General features: G+C 46.7%; 2 protein-coding genes across 3 annotated transcripts in view; one reads left to right on the plus strand and one right to left on the minus strand.

The window, feature by feature from the left end:
- SLC31A2 (solute carrier family 31 member 2) overlaps positions 1–13,407 on the plus strand; it is a 989,995-nt gene that overhangs the window by 793,504 nt on the left and 183,084 nt on the right. The gene's annotated exons all lie outside the window — the stretch shown is intronic.
- Positions 383–13,407, minus strand: part of ARRDC1 (arrestin domain containing 1) — a 53,710-nt gene continuing 40,685 nt past the window's right edge. The window contains exons 3-8 of one of the 2 annotated variants that reach the window (XM_028715349.2): positions 7,804–7,854; positions 4,522–4,676; positions 4,054–4,233; positions 3,596–3,772; positions 2,728–3,139; positions 383–1,944 (exon numbers count right to left, since the gene is read on the minus strand). In XM_028715349.2, the coding sequence (XP_028571182.2) occupies positions 1,880–1,944; positions 2,728–3,139; positions 3,596–3,772; positions 4,054–4,233; positions 4,522–4,676; positions 7,804–7,854 (1,040 nt within the window). In that variant the 3' untranslated portion in view covers positions 383–1,879. Of the gene's footprint in view, positions 1,945–2,727; positions 3,140–3,595; positions 3,773–4,053; positions 4,237–4,521; positions 4,677–7,803; positions 7,855–13,407 lie in introns of both variants that reach the window. The other variant, XM_028715348.2, reaches the window with a different exon arrangement.

The following is a 13,407-nucleotide window of genomic DNA, read 5'->3' on the forward strand; positions in this document are numbered from 1 at the left end:
TTCGAACTGCTAGGTTGGCAGGAGCAGGGACCGAACAATGGGAGCTCACCCTGTCGCAGGGATTCAAACCGCCAACCTTCTGATCGGCAAGTCCTAGGCTCTGTGGTTTAACCCACAGCGCCACCCGCGTCCCTTCAGAAACAGAGGGATTTGCAAAATACGCCAGGACAGGCAGAATGACTCCTGCTTCACATTTATGGTTAAATCCAGAGATGGGGAACCTGTGGCCCTCCATTGCTGGAAAGCTCTTGTCACACACAGGCAGGATGAGGCCGGCAGTTGTTCAGAACAGCACTTAGAAGGCTAACTCCTGATTCAATCAGAGATGCTGAGAGGGGTACAGGGGGGGGGGTGCGAGCGAAGCAAAGAAGACATTTTTACATTCAAGGTCTCAGAATAATTTATTAAATACATTTAAAATCTGTGTTTTCAAAGTTTCACCATTTAAACAAAGCTGATTGGAAAAAGACACAAATAAAAAGGGTCGTGGAAGAGGATCAATTGTCCTATAAAAACCACATGGTGCTGGGAATGTGAACGTTTGCATGTCCATGTTGCTGGATCAGCCACCCAGCAAACTTGAAGGAGCTCATGAAGAGAGGCTGGCCGAGAGAAAGGGAAAAGGCTTCACTACTCCAGAGGTGGTGCTTAGCAGATCAGACTTGCACACACAGAAAAACATAACGCCCAACGTGGTAAATAGGCATGGAAAAAATAAACCCCCACAAACCCACAGACACACACAGTGTGTCAGAAGCCCTGCTTTAAAAGGAGTTTGACATTGGCTGTTCTGTAACATTGAGACTGCAGAGGCCAGGAGCCTCTCTGGTCCACTTTTAAAACTGCTAGTCCACTTTTAAAACTGCTATGCCAGTAAGCAGCCAGAACTCTCTATTTGAAGGAGGAGGCAAGGAACTCCAGAAGTAATATAGCCAACCAGCCTCACACCTCCACTGGCCATGAGCTAAAAAGCTGCAGAGCCACTCACTGTGGAGAGCAGCACGAGACCTGTTCCCACCCACCCACCCACTGTTGTCCAATGGATCAAGTGCATCACTACCCAAAGCTCCTAACTATTTGGAATTCTGCTTAACAAACTGTATGTTTTTCTTTTCTTTTCCAAAAAGCTCTCCTCCTTCCCCTCCTCCATCTGGACTCACTTCCTGGGAGAAGCCCAGTCAAAGAGGTAGAGTTAGGATAGAATTGTGATTGTCAGTTGTCTCCAGTCTGTGGATTACAGGGGTGGCAGAGAGAGGGGAAATGGTAGCTACTACAAGCACTCAAGAGCCAAAAAAAGGAACTACTACAAGCACCCAGAGTAAAAATCAGATGTGCTATGCCACATTTTTTAAAAAAATGGCAGGGAAATGCCAGTTGCCCTACATCAGAAGGAATGTTGATAGCAGCTCTTCCTGCACTGCCTGTACTGTTCTTTAGAGGGCAAGCTAGTGCAAATCACAGGGTGCCCAGCAAAGAAGCAATTTGTCTACACCCACACACCTTTTCTGGTTAGCACACAACAGATATGGGGTGGCACTCAAAATATATACATATGTACATTCATTCATTCATTTGTTCGTTCGTTCATTCTCTCTCTCTCTCTCTCTCTCTCACACACACACACACACACTGATCTGCACACACCTCTATCTTTCCATACACGATGACTCCCACATTTCAGATAAGGCATCACGGGTGTTCAGATTATAAAGCAGCAAGTAAGATGATGAACTGTACAGCACAAGGAAAGAGATTGTTGTGCAAGGCAGCCATGGCCCAGGGAACTATTGCTGGGGGAGAGAGCGCCCCCTCCAGGCAATGTTTTGTACTGTCCTTTCTCCCAGCTTGGCATGCCAGACATCAAGTTGTGAGCTCGTGGCTAGTTGCCATTGCTCAGGCTGGAGGTTGCGCTGCTGCAACTTTGTTCATATGAAGGGGGTGCCTCTGCAAGGAAGCAAAAGAGAGAGAGAAGTTGAAAGCCATCTAGATCAGAGATTTTCAAACTGGTCACACAGTCAGTCCCTAGTCATTCCCTAGTCATTCTTCGGAACTTAACTTCACAGGAGGCAGTGATGGCCACCAACTTGCAAGGCTTCAAAAGAGGATTAGACCAATTAACAGAGGAGTAAATTTAATGGTGTCTACTAGCCATGATGGCTTTGCTCTTCCTCCATGGCAGCAATGATTCTGAGTACCAGTTGCTGCAACCTGCACAAGGGAGAAGGCTCTGGAGCTCAGGTCCTGCAGGCATCTGGTTGGCCACTGCGAGAATGGGATGCTGGACTAGATGGGTCGCTGGCCTTCTGATGTTCTTATGGTCCACAGATCAGTGGTCCATGAGCTCTAACTGTCTGCAGCCAGAGTAACATAAGAAGCTGCCAGTGGTCCATTCAGTTCAGTACTGTTGAGGCTGCTTAGATGGGAGATGCTGGGAACTGAACATGGGATCTTCTGCATGCAAAGCAGGTGCTCTGTCACAGAGCTGTGGGCCTTCCTTTTGAGTCTTGGTGTTGCCCTTCAGAACTCAGCAGAGAGGAGGAGACAAAGATAGAATATACTGGCTTTGTCTGTCATCTGCTCTGGTGCCACTGGCTGCTGACCTCCCTGCCCTTCTGCCCCACCAGTCCCCATAGGCATCACACACTGCTGCCCATATGGGAAACAGCACAACCCCTGGGGTCTTTGCCCCAGCCAGGGAATCCTATCGGAGGCTAGGCAGGCGCTTACCGTAGGGGTAACCCCAGGTGCTATACTCCGGAGGCAGGATGAGGGAGCTGGCTGTGGGAACTGGAACCACCGTGCCCTCGGCATAGTAAGGGACCGTTGCTCCTGTCGAGAGGCAGAGTGTGGGGTGGTTGGGCGAGCTGCCCTGCTCAGAGTCCAGCCTTGCTTCCGGGAAGCTCAAGCCTGGTGCATAGCTGAAAGGCTGCTGCTGCGAGTGGCTCTTGGTGGGGATGGAAATGTTGTCCATGGGGTGGTAGCCACCGGCAGCCTCCTCGTCCACCGGCGGTGCACTCGGGATCACAGGCGACGGGACGTGAGGGACCGAGCGGGTCGGGTTGAGGGGGATCCTGTTCACAGCGATGTTGCCAATGTAGATCGGGAGAGCAACAGAAACCTCAGGAGATTTCAGGGAAACCTAGGGGCAGGGGCAGGGAGACAACAATATGACAGCATGCATGAGGACATTGCAGGGGTTTGGACTGGACAGCCCTTAGAGCCTTTCCAACTCTATGACTCTATAAGGAGCAGCCCTGTGGGGTCAGACCAAGGACCCATACATCAGGGGTGCGGAAGTGTCAGTCCCAGTGGCTGAATATGGCTCTCCAGACCTCTCTGTCTAGCCCTCAGGTCTACATTTCATCCCTCCCTAGGGATGTTGGTGCCTGGAAGGTGTTTTTTATTATTATTTACAAAATATATGTGCTGCCTGACACGCCTGTTTCCCTGTTACCTCGCCCATTTTGCTTCTGGCCCTCCAGAGGCTGCCCAGGAGGAAATGTGGCCCTCGGGCTGAGAAAGGCCCCCTGCTGCCTCTGCTATATTGGTAGCCCACAACCTGTGCTCATGGTCCTCAGCAGAACTTGGACCTTACCTGGATGTAGTAGTCAATATGGATGAGGCTGCAGCCTTGAAGGATGGACTGAGGCAGCGCTGGGACGAGAATCTGCTCTCTCCATTCTGCATGCTTCCAGGCCTTCACGGGCGAACCCTCCACTTCCGCTATGGTCCTCAGGTCATAGATCCACCGCTTGGATTTGTAGGCAACTTTCTGGGTTGGGGAGAAGAGAAGGGGAAAATAAGGGGTTGTATCCAGACCTACTCCAAATACACCTAATTAAAAACATGGGCCTATTATTCTGAGAAGAACTCAGTTGAATACAACCCTATAGTTTTGCCTTGGATTCATCAACAGTTAATCCTAATTCTTCATAAAGACAGCTTCCTATGTTCCTAAGATTGCATTTGCAGCAAGGGAACGAAAAATGAACAAGTGCCCCTCAAGCAAAGCTGAGCACCTAAAATACACTATCAAAAGTCTAGCCCAGTTACCTGGATGAGGCTGGCTACAATGGTGCTTGTGTCCCGGCCTGATTTGTTCTCAATGTCTGTCCGCAACTGGATGACCTGCCCTACAACGTAGCCCTTGAGGTCTGTGGTGGCTGTCAGGACCACGTTGCCAGTTTTCACGAGCTTGTAGCTGAACTTCTTTGTGATCGACGTTGTGTTTGGCTGCTGCAGAAAAGGAACACTAGGATGAGAAGGGAAAACACAGCCTGCCTGCCACTGACTTAGGCCCCACCTGCACTATTCATTTAAAGCACTATGAGGCCACTTTGAACCATCATTGGCTCCTCCTCTAAGAATCCTGTGAACTATAGTTTAAGGTTGCTGAAGATGGCGAGGAGATTCCTATTCCCCTCACGGAATTCCCAAAGTGGTTTAATGATCTATCCCTTGGGATTGAAAAGCAAGGTGTGGGGGTGCATACCACCTTCCTTCCTTCCCACCAACCCTTACCTCAATCTCAGGGATGTCATTCAGGTTCAGCGGGCAGAGAACATAGAATATCTTGCTGCATTTGTGATCCTTGGAAAACCGTGGTGTCTCTATCACAGCTTTGACCTGGTGCAAGACCTTCCCAAAGGGACCCTCAAAGGATGTAGGAGCTGAAGCTGTTTTCCAAAGAGAAAAGAGTCGAGACATGGCATATAATGTACTTCCCCCCACCTTTTAAACACCCACACAAACACACTTTCTTATGACTTGCACTAGAAAAGAACAACAAAAATATTTTGCCAAAATCTCATTCTACTCTAGGAAAAGGTTTTGACATGCATATGTTTTACAAACATTAGAAGTAAAACCAAAACCGTACATCTTCTTGATTTCTGATGGCTTTGGGGAGGAGGGTGATGGGGGCATTTTACAACCATAAGCATGGCTAAACCAAGACATTTTGGCACCTGAGGCAGACCCCAAAATGGCACCTCCCTCCCCACCAGGGAAGAAATGGTAAGGGAAGATCTACATCAGGAATAAGGTGGGGGTTGGGGGAAAGGTTGACATCAGGATCTGCTGCCCTGATGGATCTTGCCACCTGAGGCAATCACTTCACTTCACCTCATGACTGAGCCGGCCCTTTCCATAAGGCAGACCTGCACAACTTGGCAGTAGGTAGGGGCCAAAATTAAAACAGGCTAAACTGCGGGAGGTAGTGGAGGACAGAAGTGCCTGGCGTGCTCTGGTCCATGGGGTCACGAAGAGTTGGACACGACTAAACAACTAAACAACAACAACAACAAACTTCTTTGGACCAATTTCCAAGTAAAGGTATAATTAATGATTAAACTGTTTTGCGAATAAACCATATTATTAAAAAGGGGAATTTCAATTAATATAAATTAACTTGGTGGGCTGCTGGGCAGCAAGGGTGGGGTAAGAAGCCTCATGTTGCTGCCACTCACCACATAGCGGGTGTCAGCTGCGTTGGTCCCTGTTCAATGCCAGTAACGACCAAAAACACAGCAGAAATATATGACTCTCACTCCTCTCGAACTAGAGATAGATTGGCAATGGTTGGTTGCCGTGGGTTATGTGACAAACGGGAGAGGATGTTCAGTGGCAACCCACCCACCAAATTACATGATGGGCACAATCAGCGCTTTTATTCTGGGGGTACTCAGGGGTATGCAGTACCAACACCTTTTTCCCCTAGAAGAAAAACATTGGGCACAATAGTGGAAGGCAGTTCAAGCGGTGCATGGAAAAGCACTCATTACTTCTTTACTTTCTTTTACATTTTTTGCAGGCCACCCAAAATCCTTGGGGGAGCTGCAAATGGGCCTTATGTTGCGCAGGTCATAAGGACTAGAAAATTGTTGCTTTTTTTAAAAAAAAGGAAAAGCAGGCGGATACCGTAAGCTGCCTTACAAATGCCAATTGTTTTTATTTGTTTAAAATATTCACGAATCACCTGCAATCATAGCTCTCTAAGCAATGTACATTGCAGAATAAAATATGGAGCATACATAGTAGAAAAATGGTACAGTTTTGTTTTTTTATTAAAAAGGGACAAGATAAAATCGATGTTCCAGAAATGGCATGATGAAATCCATACAATCCATAATTAGTATAGATATCAAATTTCAGAATGTAAATATTCTTAGGAATGTTCAGTTCTGTGCTTTGCATCAAAGTCTGTTTTTAATTTGGTGTTTGCATGGACTATGAACAGCCCCAGACAGACACGTTCTTCAACAGCCCCTCTTTCTAAGCATTTTTAAACTCTCTTTTTCAAAGAGATTTAGAAAGTTACTGATTTAGAAGTTACTAGTTATTTTAGTTAACTGTTTATTCTTTATACCCCAAGCTTCCTTTAAACAAACAAACAAACAAACAAACAAACAAACAAACAAAAAGACAAACTGGAAACACCCCCATGGACACCAGCCTAACAATTCTTCAAGTAGGCTAGGCAGGAAAGGTGTAACCAGCCCAAAATCCACCCAGTGAGCTTCATGACTGAGAAGATGGTCTTATGCACACACACACAGTTTAGCTATTCAATTAAAAAAAACAAAAAACCCTATGATGAATAAGCAGGCTTTTCTTTTGGGGGGGAATAATGTTCTTGTTTAATGTTTCACGGTTTTATATAGAAACAACCAATTTTAAAAATTAAGAGAGAGAATGGAGGGCATGATTTGAACCTGAAGACCCTGATGGGTGCAAATTGGGGGGTGGGAGCACAGCAAATCAGCTTCTGTTCCACATATTCAGCTGTAGGGCTGATTCACACCTACCTTTCGCACCGTGCTTTCTAGGCAACAGACCCGCACTTTCCTGGACAGTGCTAGAGTACTTTCCCCCAACCCCACCACTTTCCCCAAGAAAACCTGATCTTTAATGCCGAATTGGAACAAACGACCATTTGGGCTTTTCTGCAAGTTGCCAAGTGCCTCAAAGAGTGGGTTTCCATGAGGAAAGCGGCTGAGGAGGAAATAATTAAAATAGACTGGAAAAGCACAGACTTGTGCCTAAAAAGCACAGCGAACAATTATTGTGTATGAGCCCATAGTGGCTTGTGACCATGTGAACTCAGATGAAGGGTTGTATATATATTTAATAAAAGAACCAATAAATAAGACAGGGAGCCCAACAGGAGGTGCTGCCAAAGGGGAGGAAGAGCCAACCCATTCTAGTTCTGTCCCCATCCTCTTCCTCCTCCTCTCTCTACAAAGGCAACATTGAGATGGAGGAGGCGGTGGAGGAAATCTGACAGCTAGTAAAAGCCCCTGGACTGGACAGTAAGCAACAAAGTAGACAGGTGGTTGTTAGAACAACACCTCCTTCACATTCATTCACTTGACACAAAACCATGGCTAGCTCTTGCACAGGTTTTGGAATTCCCACCCCACAGAGGTGCATCTGACACCTCCGTTGCGTAGTTTTTGTCGTATGCTGAAAATAAACCTCCTTTTTCTGTCCGCTGATGCAACTGAGACCCACCACACTCCTATGATTTTAACTTACTTGTAAGCTGTTTTAACAGTGTATTTTAAATCATTGCAGCCTGCCATGGTAAGTTAGGGTGAAAGGCAGGTAAGAAATCCAAATAAAATTACCAATAATAACAGCAATATCTGACAGCAGTTAAGCACTTGCATGACACCCCAGGCAACCCTGTGATTGTGCTCACAGGACGTTAAAATCGAGGTTATAGGAAGTCTGAAGTCACTGTTCAGTCACAGCCCTGGAAATCAATGGGAACAAGAGAGCAAAATAATAAATTCACTGTACCTGGAAGCAGGAACTGGAAAGGGAATGTGTGCTCCCCAGCTGCCAGGACCCCTGCAAAATATAAACGCAGAATAAGTGTAGGTGAAAGAATAAGCCAGCAGGGAACTGTAAAACAGGACTTAAGAAGAAACAGGCCACATGCCCATCTAGACCCGCATCCTGGCCTCACAGTGCCCAGCCAGGTGGCCCCAGTGAAAGGCTCAAAAGGAGGGCCTGAATGCAAACACCCTTTCTCCACTGGTAATTCCCAGCAGCTTCTATCCAGAGGCATATACTGCCTCCAACAGCGGACACAGAGTGAAATAAGAGCATGGGTCAGGCTAGTGGCCCATCTAGTACAGCATCCTGTTCTCACCTTGACAAACAAGATACCTGTGGGAAGCCCAGAGGCAGGACCTGAGCTCTCTCTGCACTTGCAATCCCAGGAAGTGTTATTCAGTGAGGGTGGGGGGTAGAACGTAAAAAGAACCCTGCGGCTGGATGAGGCCAAAGGCCCATCTAGTCCAGCATCCTGATCTCACAGCGGCCAACCAGATGCCCCATCTTACTGGAGACTTTTTTTTATATATTAATGTTGCAATACATATATGAGATGGGACGCAGGTGGCGCTGTGGGTTAAACTACAGAGCCTAGGACTTGCCGATCAGAAGGTCGGTGGTTCGAATCCCCGCGACAGGGTGAGCTCCCGTTGCTCAGTCCCTGCTCTGCCAACCTAGCAGTTTGAAAGCACGTCAAAGTGCAAGTAGATAAATAGGTACCGCTGTGGCGGGAAGGTAAACGGCATTTCCGTGCGCTGCTCTGGTTCACCAGAAGCGGCTTAGTCATGCTGGCCACATGACCCGGAAGCTGTACACTGGCTCCCTTGGCCAATAAAGCGAGATGAGCGCTGCAACCCCAGAGTCGGCCACGACTGGACCTAATGGTCAGGGGTCCCTTTACCTTTACCTATATGAGATATTTACATATTGATACATATACATTATATTCTTAAATTCAATTTTCGCATTTCATTAAGTTCCAACATTTATCCCTTTCTTATTTCTTGCCCTGTGCCTTCCCTTCACCTGTGAGTGACTTCCTTGTTATTATTTTGCAACTTTATTATTGTGGTTGTAATTTTGTATATTGATAATTAAACATTCAATCTTATATATCTGCTTAGCTTAACTTAACTTTGTGAAATCAGTCTATACATATCAATAAATTCTTGTTGGAGCATCTTTTGGTCATGTATTCTTCTACACATTTCCATTCCTGTTTGAGATTTTGATTAGGGTTGATAATCTTGAAAGGTAAACCAAGCTTATTCTAAAGACAGAAGCTGAATAAGTTCCACCTGAGGTCCCTACGTGGGAGAGTTCTCTATCACAAGAGGCAATTTGGGCCACCAACCTGGATGGCTTCAAAAGAGGTTTAGATATATTCATGGAGGAACAGGCTGCTGGCCACGATGACTCTGTTTCACCTCCGCTGTTGGAGACAGTCCACCTCTGAGTGGCAGATGCTAGGAATCACAAGGGGGTGGGGAGAGGGGCTGTTGGGCTCAAGTCCTGCCTGTGGGCTCCCCATTGAGGCATCTGGTTGGACACTGTAGGAATAGAATGTTGGACCAGATGGGCCCCTGGCCTCATCCAGCTGCCGGTCCCTTTTTACGTTCTGCATTCTTACATTCTTACATAGAGTACAGTGGTACCTCTGGTTGCGAACGGGATCCGTTCCGGAGGCCCATTCGCAACATGAAAAGAGTGCAACCTGAAGCCCCGTATCTGCACAGGTGCGCGGTGCGATTTGGTGCTTGTGCGCATGCACACACAATTTAGTACTTCTGTGCATACGTGAGCAGCGAAACTCGGAAGTAACCCTTTCCAGTACTTCCGGGTCGCTGTGGGACTAAAGAACGTAACATGAAGCGGACGTAACATGAGGTATGACTGTATGAAATTTACTAGTTGTTGCTTCAAGTTAATTAATAATCCACAGGCCTTCAACATCTCACATGAAAATGTTTGACTTCGTACGACGAGGGTGAAAGAAGCTCAGTTTAAAAAAATAAAAAGAACACCAACTAAAAATGTATTTTTCACTGTTTAAAATTTTTTTTTAAAAAAAAGATTAGGATGAATGCTGTCACCAGCATACCCTTTAGTAATACAAGTACACTCTAAATGTTGCTTGTAGATCTTCATACCTTGGGATGCAAATGAAGACATGTGAGAAACTGAATCAGTTCCCATTTAATTGTGACTCTACCCAATTAACACTTCCCAAAGGCAGCAGATGAACCCAATGCATCTATCATTTGAAATTCACACCCCTCCAAATTTTGCAGGGCGGATCTCCAATTTTAAAAAGTATGTAAAAAAAGAGAGTATATACTTGAGGAAAGTGTACATAAAAATACATACTATACTGATGAAAGCAATATAAAAACCTATACTATATTAGGGGAAACTGGCTGCAAAAGTGCAAATTTTATACAAAATTACACACAATTTGCATATATCAGAAGAAATGCAAACATCTTTCAGAATCTTTCAGAAGAAATATTGTATGACCTTGTGATGTTGTGATTATGTATCTGTATCTATATGGTGTTGTGCTTGTATGATTGTATGATATTATGATTGTAAGATACAGTGGTACCTCGGGTTACAGACGCTTCAGGTTACAGACTCCGCTAACCCAGAAATAGTACCCTAGGTTAAGAACTTTGCTTCAGAATGAGAACAGAAATCGCACAACGGCAGCAGCGGGAGGCCCCATTAGCTAAAGTGGTGTCTCAGGTTAAGAACAGTTTCAGGTTAAGAACGGACCTCCAGAACGAATGAAGTTCTTAACCCAAGGTACCACTGTATTGGGATCTTATGATTGTATGATAATGTGATCTTGTGATTGCATGATTTAATGATATGGCTGTAAAATATGATAGTATCATTATTGTGTGATATTATTATATGAACTTGTAAACGGGGCATTTGTGAGGGTGGTTTGAGGGGAAGGTCCCAAGTGCTGCCTCAGGGGGTACCCAAGACCAAGAGACATGGGTGGTGAGGGAGCTGCTGCAGTGACCAGCAACACCTGTGCCATGTTTGTCTTCTTGCCCAAGAAGGTGCAAAACTACACTTGGTTGCCTTGCTGAACGAGAAGGCACAGCAACTTGAGCTCACTAACCACACTCTGAGCTACTGGCCAAGAGGAGGAATTCCTTGATAGAGCAGAGTGGACTGTCCTGGAACAGTGATGCAGATGAGGTCCCCCTAGGGAGGTGGAAGATCTCCCCATGCAGGAGACGAACCCCTGGAGGAACACGACATGCGGATGTGAGACTGCCAGGATCCACGTATTACTGGAGCTGCAAGGTTGATTCCATGCCCTCACCTTGGACACTGATTCTGGGCCAGAGGAGCAAGGACAGCAGTTGCAGACCTCAGAATACACCAAAATGTCTGTGGAAGGCACAGTTTACAGAACCATTTCTGCCGTTCCTCAGAGGAGGAGGAGGAGACGAGTGGTGGTGGTAAGGGACTCCCTGCCTAGGGGGGCAGAGGCAGCAGTGTGTGGAGGTAGCAGGATGTCCTGGGAGGTGTGCCGTCTTCCAGCTGCAAAGATTTATGATATGGCAGAGAAGCTGCCAAGTCTTATGAAGCCTACTGACCCCAACACCTTCCTTGTGGTTCATGTGGGTACAAATAGTACTCCACACACAGCCTTCGATGTAGAGCAAGGGACTATGAGATTGGGCGGGACGTGGGTGGCGGTGTGGGTTAAACCACAGAGCCTAGGGCTTGCTAATCTGATGGTTGGCGGTTCAAATCCCCGCGATGGGGTGAGCTCCCATTGCTTGGTCCCTGCTCCTGCCCACCTAGCAGTTCGAAAGCACGTCAAAGTGCAAGTAGATAAATAGGTACCACTCCAGTGGGAAGGTAAAATGCGTTTCCATGCACTGCTCTGGTTTGCCAGAAGCGGCTTAGTCATGCTGGCCACATGACCCGGAAGCTGTACGCCGGCTCCCTCAGCCAATAAAGCAAGATGAGCACCGCAACCCCAGAGACGGCCACGACTGGACCTAATGGTCAGGGGTCCCTTTACCTTTACGAGTCTGGGCAGGAAGCTGAAAGGCCTTCAGGCATGGGTGGATTTTTCATCCCTCCAACTCCCATCAGCCCCACACAGGATGCCGAATGGCCAAGGATCCCATGATGGGAGGATGGGAGCTGTTATCCAACAACATTGGCTACCCCAGTGTGCTCAGCTTCAGGCTCTTCTGTCCTACAAACTAGGCTGAAATATTATACCCTGCCTGGCCACTAGGGGGATCGGAAGTAGCTTTTCAACTACAGGTACAAATACAGGGCGAGTCCTTTAAAAGAGGTCCTGTGGATACAGAGTACACATGTTCCACGGGGCCTCTTTTAAAAGACTCACCCTGTATAAATTAAGCTCGGTGCAGACACCTATTGTCTAGTTCTGGCACACTTGGAAAAATTAACTGTACCTGTGCACCACACCATCCCCTCCTTAGACAGTACAGTGGTACCTCGGGTTAAGTACTTAATTCATTCCAGAGGTCCGTTCTTAACCTGAAACTGTTCTTAACCTGAAGCACCACTTTAGCTAATGGGGCCTTCTGCTGCTTCTGCGCCGCTGGAGCACGATTTCTGTTCTCATCCTGAAGCAAAGTTCTTAACCCGAGGTACTATTTCTGGGTTAGCGGAGTCTGTAACCTGAAGCGTCTGTAACATGAAGTGTATGTAACCCGAGGTACCATTGTATCGCTTCACAGCTGGAAGAGCCATAGTTCACAGGTAGAGCATCATGCTTTGCGTACAGCAGGTCTGAGGTTCAATCCCTGCATCTCCAAGTAGGATTGGGTGAGATCCCTGCCTGAAACCCCGGAGGAGCTGCTGCCAGCCAGTGTAGACAATAATGAGCTACATGTGCCAATAGCCTGGTGCAGTATAAGGCAGTTTCCTGCGTTGCTGATGCCTTGCTGTGTCTGGGGGCCCTCCTGCTCATTCTGCTTAGTGCAACTCTGTACATCCAGCCCAGAGGCCTTCTTTGATGGCACCAATGACTCTTCCTCCGAAAGGTGTATAGAGGAGCACATCCAAAAGGGGAAGCCACCCCTTGACCTCTGTGCAACATTTTGAGGAAACAGCTGCAGCGCTGTGCTAAATGCATCCCAGCATGACTCCAAATTTGTAGCCACTGGGGAATGCAAATCCCATACAACTGTAAAAGGAAAAATAAACTGCTAAGATTTTTTTAAAGCGTGTGAAGGTGGTCAGCTGAGCAAAGACTGCTAGAACAGGGTCCCCAGGGCTGGATTTAGGTTCGATGAGGCCCTAAGCTACTGGAGCCTACAGAACACAAAACACTGTTGCTATATGTAGGTTTTATTTTATTTGTTTTTCATCTTATATTTTGGAAATGTACATCCAGTTTGTTTTTTCCTTTAAACTTTTTTTGGGGGGCCCAAGAGAGTGAGGCGCTAAACTATAGCTCGTTTAGCTTATACGTAAATCCGGTACTGATGGCCCCTATTTAACTGAAGAAGTACCTTTATGTGAAAGTAGAGTACATTGGTACCTCGGGTTACATAC

Source organism: Podarcis muralis, chromosome Z (assembly GCF_964188315.1).
Source record: "Podarcis muralis chromosome Z, rPodMur119.hap1.1, whole genome shotgun sequence".
NCBI classification, from domain to species: domain Eukaryota; kingdom Metazoa; phylum Chordata; class Lepidosauria; order Squamata; family Lacertidae; genus Podarcis; species Podarcis muralis.